Source organism: Podarcis liolepis (genome assembly GCF_965112155.1).
Source record: "Podarcis liolepis genome assembly, chromosome: 3".
NCBI classification, from domain to species: Eukaryota; Metazoa; Chordata; class Lepidosauria; order Squamata; family Lacertidae; genus Podarcis; species Podarcis liolepis.
The window spans coordinates 17,338,377-17,357,994 of record NC_139557.1 but is presented as its reverse complement, the minus strand read 5'-3'; the positions used below and the strand labels follow the sequence as shown (position 1 = coordinate 17,357,994).

Genomic DNA, 19,618 nt, shown 5'->3' with positions numbered 1-19,618 from the left:
CCTCTAAAAAGAGTCACTCAGTCTTGCAGCATACGCACAGAATTCTGAAGGGAAGGGAGAATTTCATTGCGATTTGTAATCACCGCATACTTTACATCTAAAGCTCATGGCTTTTCAAAAACAATCCTGGGAACAACTGTTTACCCCTCTTCAAGCTACAATTCCCAGAACCCTTAACAAACTACAGTTCCCATGATTCTTTGGGGGAAAGCCATGTGCTTTAAAGGTATGGTCTGCAGGTGACCCTGCTTTCATCTGAAACCAAGCTTCGTAACAGGAAATGGGGAGTACACAGACTCCAGAAACAGTTGAGTCAAAAATTAGTTATCCTAAAGGCTCACAGAATAGCAAAGGGGCAAAGAAGAGTTCAGAAAGTGTTCTAGGCTTATCAGGAAGTAGATGAAGAGTTGTGCCACACATTACTAGTAAAAGGTTACAGGGAATATCCAAAGTTGTTTTTGCTACAACAGATGGAAACTTAAAGACTAACACATTGTGACATAAGCTTGAATGAACTACAGTCCACGTTGTCAAACGCATGAATCCTGAGTTTCAGATAACACGCACGCACACCAAAGATGGGGAACCCAACAACACCAACTCCTATCCTCATTGGTCACTGGCCATACTGGCTGGGGTTCATGAGAGTTCTAGTTTGGCAATATCTGGAGGACCACAGATCACTCACCCGCAATATACACAACTGGGGCAGGAGCAGCAAGCAATGAGGACAGAAGGAAATGAAATGCAGAAAGGTATAGGCAGTGATGATTATATTATACTGGAAATATCCAGTACATGCTCACAATACATCCCCAACAAACTTCCATTAAGCCAAGAAAATAGTCAGGGGTGTATGTTAAATTTGATTGGCTGCCTGTATCTCCCTTAAGGCAGATCAATAGATTTGCGGAATGATTTCTTTCCATAGAATCCTCTCCCATTGTTCTGCTGTTGGCTGAGCCCAGTATCAAAATCCTGAACCTCTCAGGCTGAATGGAAGTCACCCAGAACATCCCTCCACATAAGTTGCACAAGTATTCTTCCCTCCCATCTTCACAGTAAGGTTTTATGCCAAGCAAGCAGGAGACACCCATAGACACTCCTTGGACAAGGCATTGGGTGCGTCTACTTAATAAGCATAGCCGTGTATGCAGTTCACAGTAGGAAGAGACTCTAGATAGGAAGTTTGTGTTTGGAAAGCCTCCAAGTTTGGAAAGCAATCCAATCAACAGCTGTTCTACCACCATGGTATTTTGCTTCTTCACAAGTAAGAAACAAGATACTATTCGACAAGCAACACTAGCGTATGAACCAACACCTTTTTTATTTACTTCACTGAACAAAACCACAGCACTTGAAGTCTCATATACAATCTATTTCTTACCTCTTGAAGCTTTGACTTATTATAAAGAAACTCCGTTTTCACCTTAGGCCCTCCAGATTTTAAACTGGAACTCCCATCACATCATCCCTGACCACAGAGCAGTCTGGCTGAAGATGCTGGGAGTTGCAGCCCAATAGCATCACAAGGGCTACAGGTTCCCCCCCTCCTGCCTTGGGGGGGGGGGGATGGCTGTAGTTCAGTGTTAAGAGCAAGTTTTTGCATGGAAAGGGCACGAAGTTCCCATCCAATTTCAGGTGGGAAAGACGTGTGTCTGAAGCTCTGAAGAAGTACTAATCATCATTGCAACAGTAGTCTTCAGCCTTTTCAGATCTGGGGCCCACTGTTAACCCAAACATGCGTTTGGAGACCACACACACACAAATATGCACACACCCTTTATTTGTATGGCAGTATGTCGCTGCAACGCATTAGTGACTCCAAACACACTGGTTGAAGACCAATCATGTAGACCACACTAAGCTTGATGCAGGGGCAACTTTGGCCCTGTGCGATGCCAAAATTGGGCACACATGCCCCCAGCCTTCCATTCTGTTCAATTTGCTACGTCATAGTTGTGACGCCCCCTAGGCTCGGCCCCCAGTGTGGTGGAACCGGTCACACTGCTCTAAATCCGCCTCTGCTAGGTGGACCAGCGGTCAGATACGGGAAACTTCACCATGTCCCACTTTCAGCTTCACCACAACCACACAAGCATTGTGTGTTTTTTTCTTATATGGGGAAGAGCCCTCCCTCCCTCCAACCCACCCACACCTGCTTCTCAAACTTCAGCAAAGACCTGTTTTGCAAGCTGATACCCGGCAACCTGTCAGAAAACTTTGGAGGTGTGAGAGCTGAATCAGAGGAAGATAAAGCAAAGGAGGCAACTCAACGAGACATCAAATGAGGACAGTATAGTTTAACAAGAACCCTGACCTGGAGTCCAGCTGTGAAACAAACACTGGGACAAATACGTATCACATACAAGTTGCCCCTCGTTTTTGTATGCAACAATCAAAACAATAAGACCATCCTGCATTCATATGCTGGGGACAGGAGAAGAGATGTTTCAGTTTTTTTGTTTTTTAATCAAAAGCAGTGTTTCAAGCTACTAATAAGCGTAGATTTGTAGAGTTGGAAGGGACCTCCAGGGTCATCTGCATTGCAGGAATCTTTCGCCCAATGTGGGGGCCCGAACCCACAACTCTGAGATTAAGAGTCTCATGTGCTACCCCCATATGAGCTTCTAGAAGAATAACCATATATTTAAAACGTGTATAACCACTATATGCCATGCCAAAAACTAATCAGAAAGAGGAGGGCAGGGAAGGGGAGATGGGCCTAAAACAGATGCAAATCAAGCCTTTCTGCCCTGAAGATGCTGGGGCGTTAGAAAAGATGAGTTGACCCCATTCCCACGTACAGTGTATTATTTTTAGGGGGGGAGACAGCTAAATCGCCCCACTACACACAAGTAGAACGCTTAAAAGTATATGGCTTAGTTTGGTTAGCCAAGGGTCCCAGAGGTGGGACCGGAAATGCAAAGCTCACCTTGGTCTCTTTAACCACCCCGTTTTTCTTGCGAACGTCCCGTTTGGATAAGCTGTGCCCGTTCTGGCGGCAGTGCAGGTGTCCATTGGAGAGCGCGTTCGGGTTAGCCATTTGCTTGGCAGGAGAGCCGGCCGCCGAGCCGTGCGGAGGGTCCGGGTCGTTTTCGAAGTCGAGCAAGCCGGAGCGGGGATGAGCAGCAGGCGAAAGTTTCCGACGAGAGGGACCTGCAGCGCAAGAAGGCATCCAACTGGTCTGGCTGGCTTTTCGAGGAGATAGCTATCACTTCAGCGAAGTCGCAGCGACCGAGAGACGAGCGGTGGTGGTGGTGGTGCTTGTTACCTCGGATAGCGCGGGGCCGGAGCGAAGCGGAGCAGTTGCTGTTCCCGAAATCAGGGAGCAAGACGCAAATCCCATGCTGGGTCCTCCCGGGCACCTGAGTTGCGTGACTCAGTTGGAGTCGCGAAGATCGTACCAAGGATTCAGAAAAGGAGGAGAAGAAAGAGAAGAAAGAGGAGAAGGGGGTGGAGAAGAAGGCGGGAACGCTCCAAAGGCACACGCCCTGCTCCGCGTTGAGCAAAGCGCAACCTGTGCGCGCCTTTTGATCGCGCGCCAGGAGGGCGTGCAAGATCCGAGTTTACTTGTTTATTTTTTAAAAAGCAGGGGAGCACAGCGATTGTTTCTCTCTCTCTCTCTTTTATCTGCGCGATCAGGATTATGCCGCTTCAGCGTCAGGTTTGCGCGTTTGGAAACCAGCCCTTTATTTTGGGAAGAGACACCAAGGAGGTCACATCCAAAGGTGACACCCGAAATCCTTGGTTACCCCCCACCTCTCTTGGCCCCTAATCTGCACAGTTGGGTTTCTTCGCTTTTCTATTCCCCCACCAAGGGAGAGAGAAAGAAAGAAAGAGGGAAAAGGAGAAACCTACTTCGATAAGTTTATTTGCAAGAAGTAAACACCTCAAAAGCTTCCACTGAGCACCGCGCCCCCTTTTAAAGCCTAGGAATAGTAGGTCAGTTTCGGGTCATGGCAGAGCTGCTAAACAATAGGCTTAGCTCGATTTCGATGTTAATTCGGATGGCGGGGAGCTAAGCTGGGTTCGAGTTGCTTGCAAATAGCCCGTTAGCCCCCCCCCCTTTGTTTACCAGGCTTGAACTCTCCAGGCGGCATTTCAGGCTTCCCTCGTCGGCCCAAGTTTGGCCTGTTGTGCCTAACTGCGTCGCCTAACCTTAACCTTGCCTCACAGGGTTGTTGTGAAGATGAAATGGTGTGTGTGTGTGTATGGAGGGGAACCATTTGCACCACCTTGAGCTCCTTGGAAAATAAAGGTGGCGTTTAAATGCAATAAATAAATAAATACAAATAAACAGTGAGCAAATGCTGTTGAGGAGTGAGGCCTTTCCCTCACCCCTAAGCTGTCAATAGGCAACATTTTTATTCATTTCTTTTAAGCAAGCTATATCCCAGGGACATCATTTCCCTATGTTTCTTCAATGGTACCAGCCTGGCAATGGGGTGTTGCTGGGTCGAGATTCTGGCAAGCGCAATTTCGACCTCACCAGCACCTTAGGGAAAGCCTTCGCAGAATGAAATTCCCCACTTCAGAGGAAAAGAACAGGTCCCCAAGCCTCAGTATGTTAATTCAGCACTTAACGGTTATACGGACATTCTTACTCATTGGAACAAATGAGATGTGTGCCACGATCCTATACATGTGTCTCATATCCTTCCTGCTGATCTAGTGGGATTTACCCTTAAGCTTAAGTATGCAAAGTTAAGTGCAGGGTTGCATCCTGTGTTTTCAGGAGAATGCCTTCTTGGTACTGGCACCCTCCCTGTGGAACGCCCTCCCTTCAGATGTCAAGGAGATAAAGAACTACATAACTTTCAGAAGACATCTGAAGGCAGCCCTGTATCAGGAAGTTTTTAATGTTTGATATTTTACTGTTTTATGTATGCTATAAGCTGCCAAGAGTGGCTGGGGAAACGCAGCCATATGGGCAGACTATAAATATTATTATTATTATTATTATTATTATTATTATTATTATTATTATTATTCATGGGACAGACATATACTAAACTTGTATCCATCTAAATGAATTAACATAGAGAATAAATATAACAGAAGTCTGGATTTTTAATGGTTCCTCAGAAGTCCAAGGTCTTCAACAACGGAGACACAGTTTAATTATTGGAAACTCATGTACTTCCCAGTTGTTTTGTACTACGTAAAGGGACGATTTATCTGGGTCCCCACTCAAAATGTTTCAAGTTTTTCCTCTTGATTTTTGTTACTCTTCTTTCTGATTTCTATTATTATTTCTCATAGATCATCTTAAAAATCAACTATGAATACTAAGAAAATAATTACACCTGGAGTTGCCATATTCAGAGAGATGTTACATGCCTTTGGGAATTCCTAATGGCTCCTGAAAATGCCGTTGTCGTTGTCATCATTGGCTGACAAAGGTTGCCTCCAGAAATGTAGGAGGAATTAAAGCATGTACCAGAAATTAAGGTTTGCACAATTAAAGTATATTAAAGTGTTTTGGCATACTACCACAACAAAGATACTAAAAAAACCCCAAACTTTGTGGTAAGGAAAGTGACATAAATGTACTGATAAGGTTTTGATGAGCAAATGAGTAACATATAAACACTAGTCAAGCAAATTGGGATGAATGCTCATAATAACACAACCTCCACATAAATCAGAACAAATGCTCAATAAATACTAGACATAATCTAACCTCTATGTAAACTTGTGCAAGTAAACCAGGATGAATGCTCAACAGTGAAGGAATGCAACCCCATGCCGTTTGCCTGTGTTACTTCACTGGGTACGTAGTGTCTTAAGGTTCACACATATGCAGTGCCTATGTACATTAGGAAGGTAATATTTACATTAGAAATGAAATGCCTCATGTCTTTCTGTTGCTATTATAAGGAAAGAAATGTCAAAAGTAAGTGCATTTCGAAAGTCAGGGTTGGGCAGATGTGAAGACATAAGATTCCAAGGTATATTACCTTTTTTCCTGAAGGTATTTAACAATGCAGATGACAAAAGCAATCAGGCTCTGTGGAATGGGAATATTCATGGTCTTTTCCTGTAGCACAGTCACGCTTAATATCTGCTATTACAAATTAGGTGCCTAGAAACTTCTGGTGAGCACATGGAACACTCCTACCTAATCACTACCTTTTTTTGGCGCGGGTTGCTTTGTTGCTAGTTTCCTAACCATGCTATATCGCATCCAGGCTAATGGGATGCTGATGACAGGGACTCTTCCTACGCACTATTGTATTTATTAGTTTATACTTTCAGATATTCACTTCCCAAATTAACTATGCCCAAATTCCTATGAATTCCATGATCTTATTCCTAGAAAATTTTCTGGAAGTCTTTTCTCCAGAAGGTAGGCAGTTGTGCAATTTTAATTTAATCCAATTGAATAGATTTTAATCCCCCTCTTCAAGAAAGTATCCTCACAAAGCACAATGTGTGAATGAAACAACACATAGCAACAATATAAAAATGACATAGTTTAAAACTTTAAAGCATTCAAGAAGAGCATGAGACACTTATTCCCAGGGACGTGGGTTCAAGCCCCACATTGGGCAAAAAGATTCCTGCATTGCAGGGGGTCGGACTAGATGACCCTTGTGGTCCCTTCAAACTCTACAATTCTATGATTCTAATACTCATAAAATAGCCATAAAAGCATTCTGCTCTGTTCAGTCATAGAACAATACTGCTGAATAAAAGCAGATTCACACCTCTACAGCCCAATTAAAATCATTCCACAAAAGTGGCAGAGAACAAGTGCATCTTCACATCAAAACTTCATTAGGAATTGGATGAAGGCCACCAGGGTAAAAGTCCTTTCCAGGATCCCTGCAAACCTGATAGTTCTCATAGGCTGGTATACAAATTGTATTTCCACAGACCTAAAGTGATCCAGTTATAATCATAAACAGGAAAAGACGGGCCAATACCAACATCTGACACTGGCCTACTGTAGGAAACAGACAAAAGCCACCACTCAATGGCTGCTTTGGGTAATTGTAGGTTACCTCTGTGTTTACTTATGTATTTACATTGATTTGTTGGTGGAGAACTATGAGGACCTATGCCGTGGGTCAATATTTTTGTGGTCCTGGAATTCACCAGATCTGTGATTTTTACTGTGCAGTTTACCAATGTAAGTTTTAATTTGACAGTGGTTTTTTTTTTTTTTGTAAAATCATGCAGATTCAAAAGGATATATTTTAATTCTGTTGGATCTGATATTCACACAGATCCCATGGAAAAGCAATGTGTGCCTGTGCTGGCTCTCTTTCTGTCTTAGGGGTGTGGAGAGTTTGCTGGGCGGGGAGAGAAGCAACCAGAGTAGGTGGTGCCCAAAGCACACCCCCCCCCCCCAATTTGCTCCTGGACCAAAAAGGTTGGCCAAGTGAAATATTTCCTTCTGAACTGGAAGATTGCAGATCCTTCCGCAGACGTTACTAGTGGGTAGATAGACATAAAAAATTTTAAACATGGTGGCTGTTGTTAATGTGGAGATCCAGTCAAGTCTATGACAAATTATGTCCCATGTACTAACATTCAATGGATCCTTCAACCGAGGTTCAGATTTGCTCCGCCGTGACCCAGTGGAACAGGGAATAAAACTTAACCAGTAGAATCACAGACTTGGCACTGAAACTAATCACTCGGAGCAAAAGTCAGTGTGGATGAACCCTAAACCTCTCCTGAACTTTGCTGTCAGATAAAAGTGGGAGTTAGGGCAATCTCATACCCAGAAGTGAAAGAATGTTTATCATGTAAGCATTTAGCAACCAAGTCAGATTCGTTTTCGTATGCACGTTTATATGTGATAGCGTTATTATATTGTATTATTTTAATGGAAGCTGTGTTGGGAATCCTTCTGGATCCATAGGTGGGACAAACATCAAATAAATATGTTAATAAGAAACGCCTCTTTGTTGTGCATCGATGCAGGTTTCCCCAAACACCTTTTCTTGCTTCAAATTAGACACACACTCCACCCCACCTCAAAACATGCAGACAGAGACACATACCATAGTTTCAGTCATCCCACTCCCTCTCTTTCTAATTAAAAAAATTAAAAAACCAGGCAGACATCCTACTTGCAAAAAGTTCTTTGCCTCCCAGCACCCCACTCTCCTGTTTTTGGATAGTCAGTCAGAGGTCAGGGGCGAGACTATGTTTTTTGGCAGTGGTGGTTTTTCTGTGGTCCTCTCATCCCTGTTAGCTGTACTGCAGGCTGTGTTAAGGAATCTCAGTTCAACCTTTTGCAGTGATGTCACTGCCCTTATATTGGTTGTCGTGGAAAATCAAGGCTGCCTGGGCCTCCATTACTGTAATGGGTTTAGAGTGGTGAATGCATCAAACATGGCAGCTTAATTTCTGGACACTCATGTCAAGCCCTCCTGTATGTGCCCTGGCACACAATTTTGGAGCCACAAGCGCAAATGTCACATTTTTAGGGGTTGAAAGAAACATATTTTGTGTGAATAGCACATGTTAAAAATGTAATGTGAAACTTATTACAGTCCAGGTATAGGGTGATAATTATATTTTCTAATCATACCAACAGAGACAGGGAGAGACAAAGCTCCACATGTTTTGATCTTTCTGTTTTGAGCTTCAGGTAGTAAAATGGAGCTGTCTTTGACCCTAAATGATGAAACTAGCGGTGGAAAATGTTTACCTTCTGCTTGGGATTAATGGGAAGGCTTCCTCATGCTACCACTTTTCCCCCAGTTAATATGCCTGGTATAACAAATAGCTCACTCTGTACCCTTAGGTGAAATTTAAAAAAACCTGCTGGATTAGACCATCTAGTCTAGCATCCTGTTCTCGCAGTGATCTTTGGGAAGTTAATTCTCAGCTTTACTTACCCAACAGTATTGTTGCAGTAGAGGAGGATAAGCATGTAAATTTATTAGCCTGTTGTTGGGCAATTTATATAGAAATCTGAATGAATAATGCTGCAAGGCACTGTGACAGATATGAATCAATCACATATCCATGAAATGTAACCTCAAAAGCAGCCATAAGGCCGAAGGAGGGAGCAAGGCAAGAGTCAGCAAGTGGAAGTCCTGCTTCTCTTCTTCCTCTTCCCCACTGAGGCCTACCTTCCCAGTCTGCTGTTACCTCAAGTATTCTTACGGCCGAAACAGACTGCCTTTCAAGCCTTGTGCTGGCTGTGAACAGCAAAGCGGCAGTGGTTTTCAAACTTTCTGCTCTGAGAAAAACCCTGTCAGCATCAGCTTTGTCTTCTGAAAACAATCCTTGCCACAGATTACCAGTGCTGCCCTGAAATGGCTAACACAGAATACTGTTTATTTATTTGATTTCTATACATAGCTGTCAACCTTCCCTTTTTTTGCAGGAAATTCCCTTATTCCAGCGCCTTTTCCCGCTGCTATCCCGGATTGTTAGATATCCCGTAGACTGTCCCCGGGACAGGTGAGGCTGCTGATCCCTTATTTTCGAGGCTGCTGATCCCTTATTTTCAAATCTGAAAGTTGACAGCTACGTTTCTATACCACCCCTTCACCCATAGATCCCAGGGTGGTTCATAACATAAAAATGCAAACAAAAACAACAATGCAGAATGCATAATAAAAACCAATGCACTGCATTTTAAACATTCATTACATCAGCTGTATTCATTGGCCTCCAACTACATGGGTAAAACCAATGGCCTCCAGTGTTTGCGTGATGCTCTATGGGTATAGATTTGATGAAGAAAATCAATGCACGACTGGGCCTGCCCATGGGACTGTGGACCTTTAAATAGTACTGAAGCGCTATGGAATGAACCCAAAGAGAAGGCCATGTTATCTTTAAAAGTAACTTGCGTTGCAGAGGATTCTGGGTCATGTCCTAGTGTGGACACCTAGTTTTGGTAGAATGTTGGTGCGGCCTGTTACAGTTCTTTCTCACTCCCCACCCTACCCCCAATTAGTTTCTGGTATGCCACGTAGTCAACTACGTTTTGCATGTTTCAAATATTATTTGTCTAGAAGGCTCCCTGTTAGCACTGCTCATATAGCAGCTTGAATCTCTGCTTTCCCTTTCCCTTTTCAAACCTGCCTCCCACACCTCAACCCCCACAGCCTGTTTGAACTCCCTGTTTCCCCATCACCCATGGCGACTGTGAGTGCCTTAACACTTGGGAAGATCAGTGTCAGTGGATGCAAGCTGTCTCTTTTGTATATACATACTGGGGGCGGTATGCACTAAACCTCAAAGCACCAGTGTTAAATACAGCCACTACAGCAATCCACAATACAGTCAGATCAGAATATAAGTCTGCTGGATCAGGCCCATGGCCCATCTCGTCCGGCATCCTGTTCCCTCACAGAGGCCTGTAGGAAACCTGCAGGCAGGATTTGAGCACAACCACTCTCTCCACTTGTTTCCAGCAAGTGACATTCAGAAGTGTTACTGCCTCTGATTGCGGAGGCAGAGCATAGCTGTCACGGCCAGTTGCCATCACCAGCCTTCTTTTAAAGCTACTGTATTTTTCGCTGGATAAGACGCACCTGACCATAAGACGCACTTAGTTTTAGAGGAGGAGTACAAGAAAAAATAAATTCTCTCCCTCTCTGCGCAGCGCCTCTCCAGTGAAGCGAAGTCAGAACATCAAGAGGGATCGTTGTGCAGTGAAAGCGGCGATTCCTCTTGCTATCCTGGCTTCTGGGATAGCCATGCCAAGCTCTTCAGGGCAGGGGGAGTGTTCCTCCCATTGCCCTGAAGAGGCTTCGCACAGCTATCCCAGAAGTCAAAACAGCAAGAGGAATCGCTGCTTTCGCGGTCCCTCTTGATGTTCTGACTTATGGGATAGCTGCGCAGCCTGCATTCGCCCCATAAGACGCACACACATTTCCCCTTACTTTTTAGGAGGGAAAAAGTGCGTCTTATAGAGCGAAAAATGTGGTATTTCTCTCCATCAATCCTCTCTTAAAGCCAACCAGGTTGGGGGTCATCACTGCCTTCTGTGGGAGTTAGGTCCATAGTTTAACTGGCAAAGTGCTTTCTTTTATCTTAGAATCATAGAATTGGAAGAGACCACAAGGGCCATCGAGTCCAACCCCCTGCCAAGCAGGAAACACCACCAGAGCACTCCTGACATATGGTTGTCAAGCCTCTGCTTAAAGACATCCAAAGAAGGAGACTCCACCACACTCCTTGGCAGCAAATTCCACTGTCGAACAGCTCTTACTGTCAGGAAGTTCTTCCTAATGTTTAGGTGGAATCTTCTTTCTTGTAGTTTGGATCCATTGCTCCGTGTCCGCTTCTCTGGAGCAGCAGAAAACAACCTTTCTCCCTCCTCTATATGACATCCTTTTATATATTTGAACATGGCTATCATATCACCCCTAAACCTCCTCTTCTCAAGGCTAAACATGCCCAGCTCCCTTAGCTGTTCCTCATAAGGCATCGTTTCCAGGCCTTTGACCATTTTGGTTGCCCTCCTCTGGACACGTTCCAGTTTGTCAGTGTCCTTCATTCAGCTTCAGTGGAGGTCCACAAATTCTAGTGTTTATAAGAGGAGGTAGCGGGGGGCAGCGGCGAACTTTTCCTTCTCCAATTTCTCCATGCAATGCATACTTTTATAACTTCTATCGTGTCACCTCTCACTCATCTTTTCTCTAAACTAAAAATTCCCAAACACAGCAGGAAGCACAGAAAAGCTTAGTGTTAAAAGCCAGCAAATGTCTAATCAGGGTTTCCCGAACTTGGGTCTCCAGCTGTTTTTTGGACTACACCTCCCATCATCTTGACCACTGGTCCTGCTAACTAGGCGTGATGGGAGTTGTAGTCCAAAAAAACAGCTGGAGACCCAAGTTTGGGAAACCCTGGTCTAGGTGTATTCTTACTGAATGGCATTGGGTTATTAGAAATGCAAAATGGAAAGCCCGTGCCTTGGGAGCTGCTAGCTAGATGATGCCACAAAGTACCTTCATGCCCTAACAAAGGGCTCATCCACACTTTTGCTTGACTTGCTGCTTCCCCTGCCCCAGAAAACCCACCGGGGGGGATCAATTATTATTTTCAGCAGGTTTTCCTGGAAAAAGTGGTGGGACAAACAAAAAGCTGCTCACACCCATGCCTAGAAAGCACCACGAGACAAGCGGAAAACAGTTCGGGAGCACCTGTTCCTCCTCCTCCTCCATTTATTTATTTTAAACTATAAAGCTCTCCTGGAATTTCCCAGGAAGCATTTTTAGGAAGGGCTGTAGCTGCGTGCACCTGCTTCTCATGCAAAACATCCCAGGCTCAGCCGCAGCGCATCTAGGTAGCGATGAGAGAGACTTCTGCCTGAAATTCTGGAGAGTGGCTGCCAGTCAGTGTGGACCGTATGAGATGGGTCTAAAACAACATTAAAAAAAAACAGAACCCACCACCACTTACCACCATTTTAAAAGTAACAGTATGGATTTAGAATGCAATTTCACTCTTCTAGCGCCTGGCCCAATAAAAAAGCAAGGGAGAGATGGACATATAGGAAGTAAACCCCTTAGTTACATACTTAGGATCTAGACACCCCTGGCCCCGAAGACTTCTGGGAACTGTAGTTTGTTAAGGATGCTGGGAATAGAAGTTCAGTGAGGGATAAACTACAGTTCTTAGGGTGTGTGTTTAAAAATACAGTGGTGCCTTGCAAGACGAAAAGAATCCGTTCTGTGATTCTCTTCGTCTAGCGGTTTTTTCGTCTTGCGAAGCAAGCCCATTGACGGATTAGCGGATTAGCGCTATTAGCGCTTTTAGCGGCTTATCTGCTGATCGGATGAGCTGATAAGCGGCTTAGCGGCTTAGAAAAAAGGGGGGGGAGGAAAAAAACCCCACAGGAACTCGCAAGACATTGTCGTCTTGCGAAGCAAGCCCATAGGAAATTCGTTTTGCGAACCACCTCCAAAACGGAAAACTATTTCGTCTAGCGAGTTTTCCGTCTTGCGAGGCATTCGTCTTGCGGGGCACCACTGTACGGTGTGTACCCAAACGCTAAGCTTGCACTGTTACTTGTTATTCAACTGTTCTTACTACCTATCCACTTTACAGCTCTCTTTGGTATTTCACAATTCTTTCCCCTCTATTTTTTCACAGTACGCTGAGGTACATTAGGTCCAAGTAGGCAAGGACTTGCTCAGCAAAAGCTGGCTTGCACCTCAGTTCCACCAGCTTTGTTTTCCCAACGGGCTTTCTGTGCCATTCACAGATATTTTCCAGTCAGGAAAGCTTCAACTGTTGGCAACTGTTAAAAAGGACAAGGACTTTGCCAGAGGTTGGGGGGGGGGGAGTTGGCAACCTTATCTGAGACTGGAATGAGCTAGGCTGGAATCCACAGCGACATTCCTTCAGAAATGGATCTGGGAAAACAAAACGAAAACTTCAGGTCTGCCTGGTGAAGCACAGCATACATAAGTGTATCTTCTCAGAGTTGCATCACACACGCACTGCGATGAGTTTTAGCAGAAACTCTCGTTTGTCACCTTCGTGCTTACCTAACCTGATAATACGCACTCTTGCAGGGAGTCACACTTGTTTGTTCAGAGCCAGCCCCTTCCTTCTGGGCCAGAAAAAGTATGTCGACGTATCCCATTCCTTGCGTATTGAGACACTGCTGGTGTGGTGGAGCAAAAGCATATACTTGACATTCCTGCCGGGCTTGTTTCATTAAGAGAAAGCACCTGCAGGTTTTACATGAGAGGTAAGATCTCTGCTGAGTTCTGTGTGGGGTCACGAACACTGTTTGCTTTGGAGAAGTTGAAGGGAGAGCATTTGACTTCCTGACTTGTCACTTCTGTACCCTTTCTAGGTCCCGAGTCTCTCCACTTAGCAGCGCTGAACTAACCATAACTGTGTCCAGTGTGAACCATATATTCAGACCCTCCAAGTGTCTCTGGTTTCCAGGGACACTCCCGGATTTATAGAAGCCATCCTAGTTGCTGATTTGATCCCAGAATGACCCACTTTTCCTTAGGACGTCACTATTTTCCTTGGAGAAATAGAAAACCTCAGGTTAAAAACTTAATTTGTTCTGGAGGTCCGTTCTTAACCTAAAACTGTTCTTAACCTGAGGTACCACTTCAGCTAATGGGGACTCCGGCTGCCGCCTCGCGATTTCTGTTCTCATCCTGAAGCAAAGTTCTTATCCCGAGGTACTATTTCTGGGTTAGCAGAGTCTGTAACCTGAAGCGTCTGTAACCCGAGGTACCACTGTAATCAAATCTTGAAAGGGACAGCAAGGGTCATCTGGTCCAATCCCCGGCAATGCAGGAATTTCAGCTAAAGCAGTGGCATCGCAATGGGGGTCGGGGGTCGGTATGCCTCGGGTTCCATGCCTGCAGGGGTGACAAGAAGTCACCCCGCAGGGGCTTGCAGCGGCGTGAGCAGCCATTGCACCACCGCAGCCGCCTTTGAAGGATCCTCCATTCACAGCTGCAGCGGCGAGCAGATGATCCCGGCGCCGGCAGCTAACCGCTAAGTACAGCGCATGTGCAGCTTCGCATTCATGCACTGTACATAGCAATGCCGCACATGCGCTGTATAGCGGTTTGCTGCTGGCGCCGCTCCAGCGCTGTACGGATAGTGCTGGGACCCTCCGTTCGTGGCTGTAGCAGCGCCGGAGGTATCCCGGCACTGTCTGTATGATGCTGGAGTGGCGCCAGTGGCAAACTGCTATACAGTGCATGTGTGGCGTCGCTACATACAGCACATGCGTCCTACGTCGTTATGCTCGCCCCAGGTGTCACGATGCCTCCCTTTGTCCCTGAGCTAAAACATCCAACCTCTGTTTAAAAACCTCCAAGGAAGGAGAGTCCATCATCTCTCGAGGGAGTTCGTTCCACTGCTGAACAGCTCTTACTGTCAGAAAGTTTTTCTGAATGTTTAGTTGGAATCTTATTTCTTGCAACTTGAAGCCATTGGTTCGAGTCCTGCCCTCCAGAGCAAGAGAAAACAAGCACCTTCCCTCCTCCATGTGACAGCCCTTAAGATATTTGAAGATGGCTATCATATCTCCTTCCTGTCTCCTCTTTTCCAGGCTAAACATACCCAGTCCTTAAACCGCTGCTCATAAGGCTTCGTTTTCAGACCCTTGATCATCTTGGTTGCCCTCCTCTGCACACATTCCAGCTTGTCAACATCCTTCTTAAATTGTGGTGCCCAGAATTGGACACAGTATTCCTAGTGTGGTCTGACCAAGGCAGAATAGAGTGGTACTATCATTTCCCTTGATCTGGACACTGTACTTCTGTTGATGCAGCCTGGAATAGCATTAGCTTTTTTTGCTGCTGCATCACACTGTTAGCTCATGTTAAGCTTGTGGTCCACCAAGACCCCTAGATCCTTTTCACATATACTGCTAGTAAGAAGAGAAGAAGAAGAGTTTGGATTTGATATCCCGCCTTTCACTCCCTTTAAGGAGTCTCAAAGCGGCTAACAATCTCCTTTCCCTTCCTCCCCCACAACAAACACTCTGTGAGGTGAGTGGGGCTGAGAGACTTCAAAGAAGTGTGACTGGCCCAAGGTCACCCAGCAGCTGCATGTGGAGGAGCGGAGACTCAAACCCGGTTTCCCAGATTACGTGACTACCGCTCTTAACCACTACACCACAGATGCCCCCCCCCATCCTATATTTGTGCATCTGGTTCTTCCTGCCTAAGTGTAAAACCCTACATTTGTCCCTGCTGAAATTCATTTTGTTAGCTTGTGCCCAGTTCTCCAATCTGTTAATGTCATTTTGAACTTTGATTCTGTCTTTTGTGGCATTAGCTACCCCTGCCAGTTTGCTGTCATTGCAAATTTGATAAGCATCCCCTCAATTCCTTCATCCAAGTCATTTATAAAGATGTTGAACAACAACAGGCCTAGGACAGAACCTTGTGGCACCCCACTTGCCCCTTTTTCCCAGGATGATGAGGAACCATTAATGAGTACCCTTTGGGGTTGGTCAGTCAACCAGCTACAAATCTACCCAACAGTTACCCCGTTCACCCCACATTTTACCAGCTTCCTCACAAGAATATCATGGGAGACTTTGTCAAAAGCCTTACTGAAATCAAGACACACTATGTCCACAGCATTTCCCTGATCCCCCAAGTTTGCAATTCCATCAGAAAAAGAAATCAGATTGGTCTGGCATGATTTATTTTTGAGAAACCCATGCTTGAGAAACCCACCCTTTTCTAAATGCTCACAGATTGACTGTGGAATTATCTGTTCTAGTACCTTCCCTGGTATCGATGTCAAGCTCACTGGTCGGGTCTTCCTTTCCCCCCTTTTTGAAGATGGGGACAACATTTGGCCGCCTCCAGTCTGTTTCATTTAATCCAGGCCATGTCAGCATGACTCAGTGCTGAAAATGTGCAATAATAATAATAATAATAATAATAATAATAATAATAATAATAATACCTGCCCATGTGCATCACACCAGAGTAATCATAATCAGCTTCTTATACCTGAGACTGGGGAGAATATCTTCCAGATTTGGGAAAGGATGTGGAGCCAGTCAATGTGGCAATGTGTCAGAGAGCTCAACTTTTTTGTTTAAAATATTCCTGACTAGCTCACGAACCAGTAAGCAAGTAAGCAAGCAAGCAAGCAAGCAATAATAGCAGCAACATTTCCCTCATCAGTCTACGTTATTCTGTCTAAGATATTCTGAATTCATGCTAGGGGACGGCACTTGTTGGAAGCAGATCCACACACCTTTCCTGGAAATACTCTCAAGTTGCACAGAGATGCATTCACAAGCCTCTGCAACTTCATGGATGTATAAAATTTACACTGAGCCAACTCCTAGGAACTGAGGTCCCTTCGGCTCGCCCCATAAAATATTTGAGGGGTCTGTCCCCCCCAAAGTCGATGGGCATTGCCATTCAAATGATGTGTGAGCCACTGCGTCATGTGGTCAGTTATGGGGGCACGGCTTACCTGCCCCCAATATTTTATTCAAGTTGGCACCCTTGGTGTGTAGCTTTGAGATTTTTGGGGTGGGAGAAGGAGAAGGGATGTTTTAAAAATTGCTTGATATTCTCATTAAGAGGGATGTGCCGTAGTGGAAGAGCCTGCACTGGTTGCAATATCCAGCTATTGTTTTTTGCCAGTTAGTTTGGTCTAATTAAATTGAAGCTCCGATAAACATACCAATTTCACAATATCACACTGATGCAGTTTACTAACCAACAGTAAAGATTAGCTAAAAATTATTGCCTTGTATTCAATGCAGTGTTAAGGTGAATGTTCTTCCTTACGCACCCCCTAAATCCTCTGGATAAGATTTGAGGACGGCACAGGAAGAGGAGGAAATCGCCTTGCACTAGTGATAATCCTTGCACTAGTGCAAAAAAAAATTAGTCGAATAACACCCATGAACAAAATCCAGACATTTGAAGATGCTTTTCATATTTAATGAACCTTTTCCTTTTATTAAATCAAAGATACCTGCAAGGGATTAATATAACTAACATTCACTGTTTATAATGGCTTTATTACCGGTAATTACACGTGGGTAATTCTGATTTTGTGATGACTAAACAAACCCGCAAACGAACTGTCAAAAGTGTGAGGCTCATGCTGTTATAATGATTTTAAGCTGCACACCATTGACAGCATCCGGTCTTGTGCTCCACCCCCAAGACCTTGCACCCAGTGTTGGGACATTGCTTGCACCATCCTAATTGCTCTCCTGGTATTTAGCTTTTTCATTTTTGGGAGGAAAGGCCCATAGATCAGTGGTGGAGCATCTGCCTCGCAAGCAGAAGATCCCAGGTTCAATTTCTGACAGCTCCAGGTTGGGTTGCGAGAAACTCTCGCCCGGCACTCTTGAGAGCTGCTGCCAGTCAGTGCCGACAATACTAAACTAGATGGACCCATCAGAATTCAGTATAAGGCTGCTTCCTCTGCTCCCATGCTATTTATTACTCATGATACAGGACTGGTGGACATTCCTGCTCATTGCAGCAGCCGCAAAAGCCCAGGGAAATGACGCTGATTTTTATCACAGAGGCAGAGCCTGTTTTAGGCCACATATCCAGCAAGGTGTGTCATAACTGTTGCGCTGAGCACCGCAGTGCCTAGACTGGAGAGAAACTGCTGCAGAGAAAACGGTGTTTCGCTTTTCTTTGGCCAGGCACAGGAAGGATCGTAAAAGGCTATTTGCTTTAGATAAGCTGGGAAATGCCAATAGCCCATTGCCATTCCATGTACCTGCAGACTTTTTATTAGTTTTGTGGGCTGCGGTTTGATGACTTGAGGATGGTTTGTTGAGAAACTGAAGCAAGCTCAGGCTTGAATGTTTACACTCCTTGCACAAGTTTCCATGCTGCCACTTTAGTTCACCAGTCTCTGACTGTGTGGGATTTCTCAGCTTTCCTGTCTCAAAAGGTGACTTAGGTTACCCTACAGCTCTCTTTACTACACCTGTTGCCTTTGGCTTAGCTACAACCTTTATCAAAGAAATGACGTCTCAACCATTATTTAAAATGTCTACATTTCCACCGCTACAAGTTTTATTCCTTTTTTAAAAAAAGAGGGAGATCATGGAAAATCACGCATCATTCTGCAATATGAATTTATGCTGCAATAAATGCACGTTTGTTTCTCAAATGTTGTGCATTTTGTGTAATTCCCCCCTTAAAGCTGCATTTTCCAAGTACTGTGGTACCTTGGTTCCCAAACGCCTCCGTTGGCGTACGTTTTGGTTCTTGAATGCCGAAAACCCGGAAGTAAATGTTTCCGCTTTCGAACTTTTTTTGGAACCCGAACGTGCGACGCAGCTTCCACTAAGTGCAAGAAGCTCTTGCAACCAGTGGGAAGCGGCACCTCGGTTTTTGAACATTTTGGAAGCTAAACGAGCTTCGAGAACGGATTCCGTCTGAGAACCGATGTACCAGTGTATACAATTTTCTTAATAAATAAATAAATCTTTTTTTTAAAAAAAAGCCTGCGCATACTCTCCCAAGATCTCACAGCACCCAAAAATCTGAAAACAAAACCTCAGAGGAAAAATGAATATAGTATTTTCAGGCCTTCGATGTTCTATGAAGAAAGTAAAACCTTCCCAACAGAAATGTATCTAATGTTAACTTTTCTTTCAGATATCTCACCTCTTCCCCCAAATACACCCTTCACACCAATGGAATGTGGAACCTTTCCCAGTCCCCACTATCCCTGCGTTCCAACGCCACTCTATTTGAGCCAGGGATGCAAAGCAAAGCTGTGGGATACATCCAGCATAGCACAAAGTCAGGGTCCTCTCGGCACAAGGATTTCTGCATGCGCAATGGGACTCCCCCCATTCTCCTCCCAGCTCCCTAACCGTTCTAGGGGTTTTGCCAGCCTTCCAGAGCAGGGGTAGGCCAACTAAGGCCCGGGGGTCGGATCCGGCTCAATCGCCTTCTAAATCTGGCCCGCGGACGGTCCAGGAATCAGCGTGTTTTTACATGAGTAGAATGTGTGCTTTTATTTAAAATGCATCTCTGGGTTATTTGTGGGGCATAGGAATTCGTTCATTTCTTTTCCCAAAATATAATCCGGCCCCCCACAAGGTCTGAGGGACAGTGGACCGGCCCCCTGCTGAAAATGTTTACTGACCCCTGCTCCAGAGACTATTTCATGGGATGAGGGGGGGCTTGTC

At 44.9% G+C, this 19,618-nt stretch overlaps 1 protein-coding gene and 1 long non-coding RNA gene across 2 annotated transcripts in view; one reads left to right on the top strand and one right to left on the bottom strand.

Moving 5' to 3' along the window:
- The window catches only part of SPTLC3 (serine palmitoyltransferase long chain base subunit 3), a 65,280-nt gene extending 61,213 nt beyond the window's left edge, over positions 1-4,067 (bottom strand). The window contains exon 1 of the mRNA XM_083495614.1: positions 2,936-4,067. Within this exon, the coding sequence (XP_083351740.1) occupies positions 2,936-3,178 (243 nt within the window). The 5' untranslated portion in view covers positions 3,179-4,067. The remainder of the gene's footprint in view (positions 1-2,935) is intronic.
- On the top strand, positions 3,825-7,912 carry LOC310703439. The gene is made up of 3 exons (XR_014524115.1): positions 3,825-3,945; positions 5,266-5,454; positions 6,883-7,912. It is a non-coding gene; the product is annotated as an uncharacterized lncRNA (long non-coding RNA).
- Positions 7,913-19,618: the final 11,706 nt, after the last annotated feature.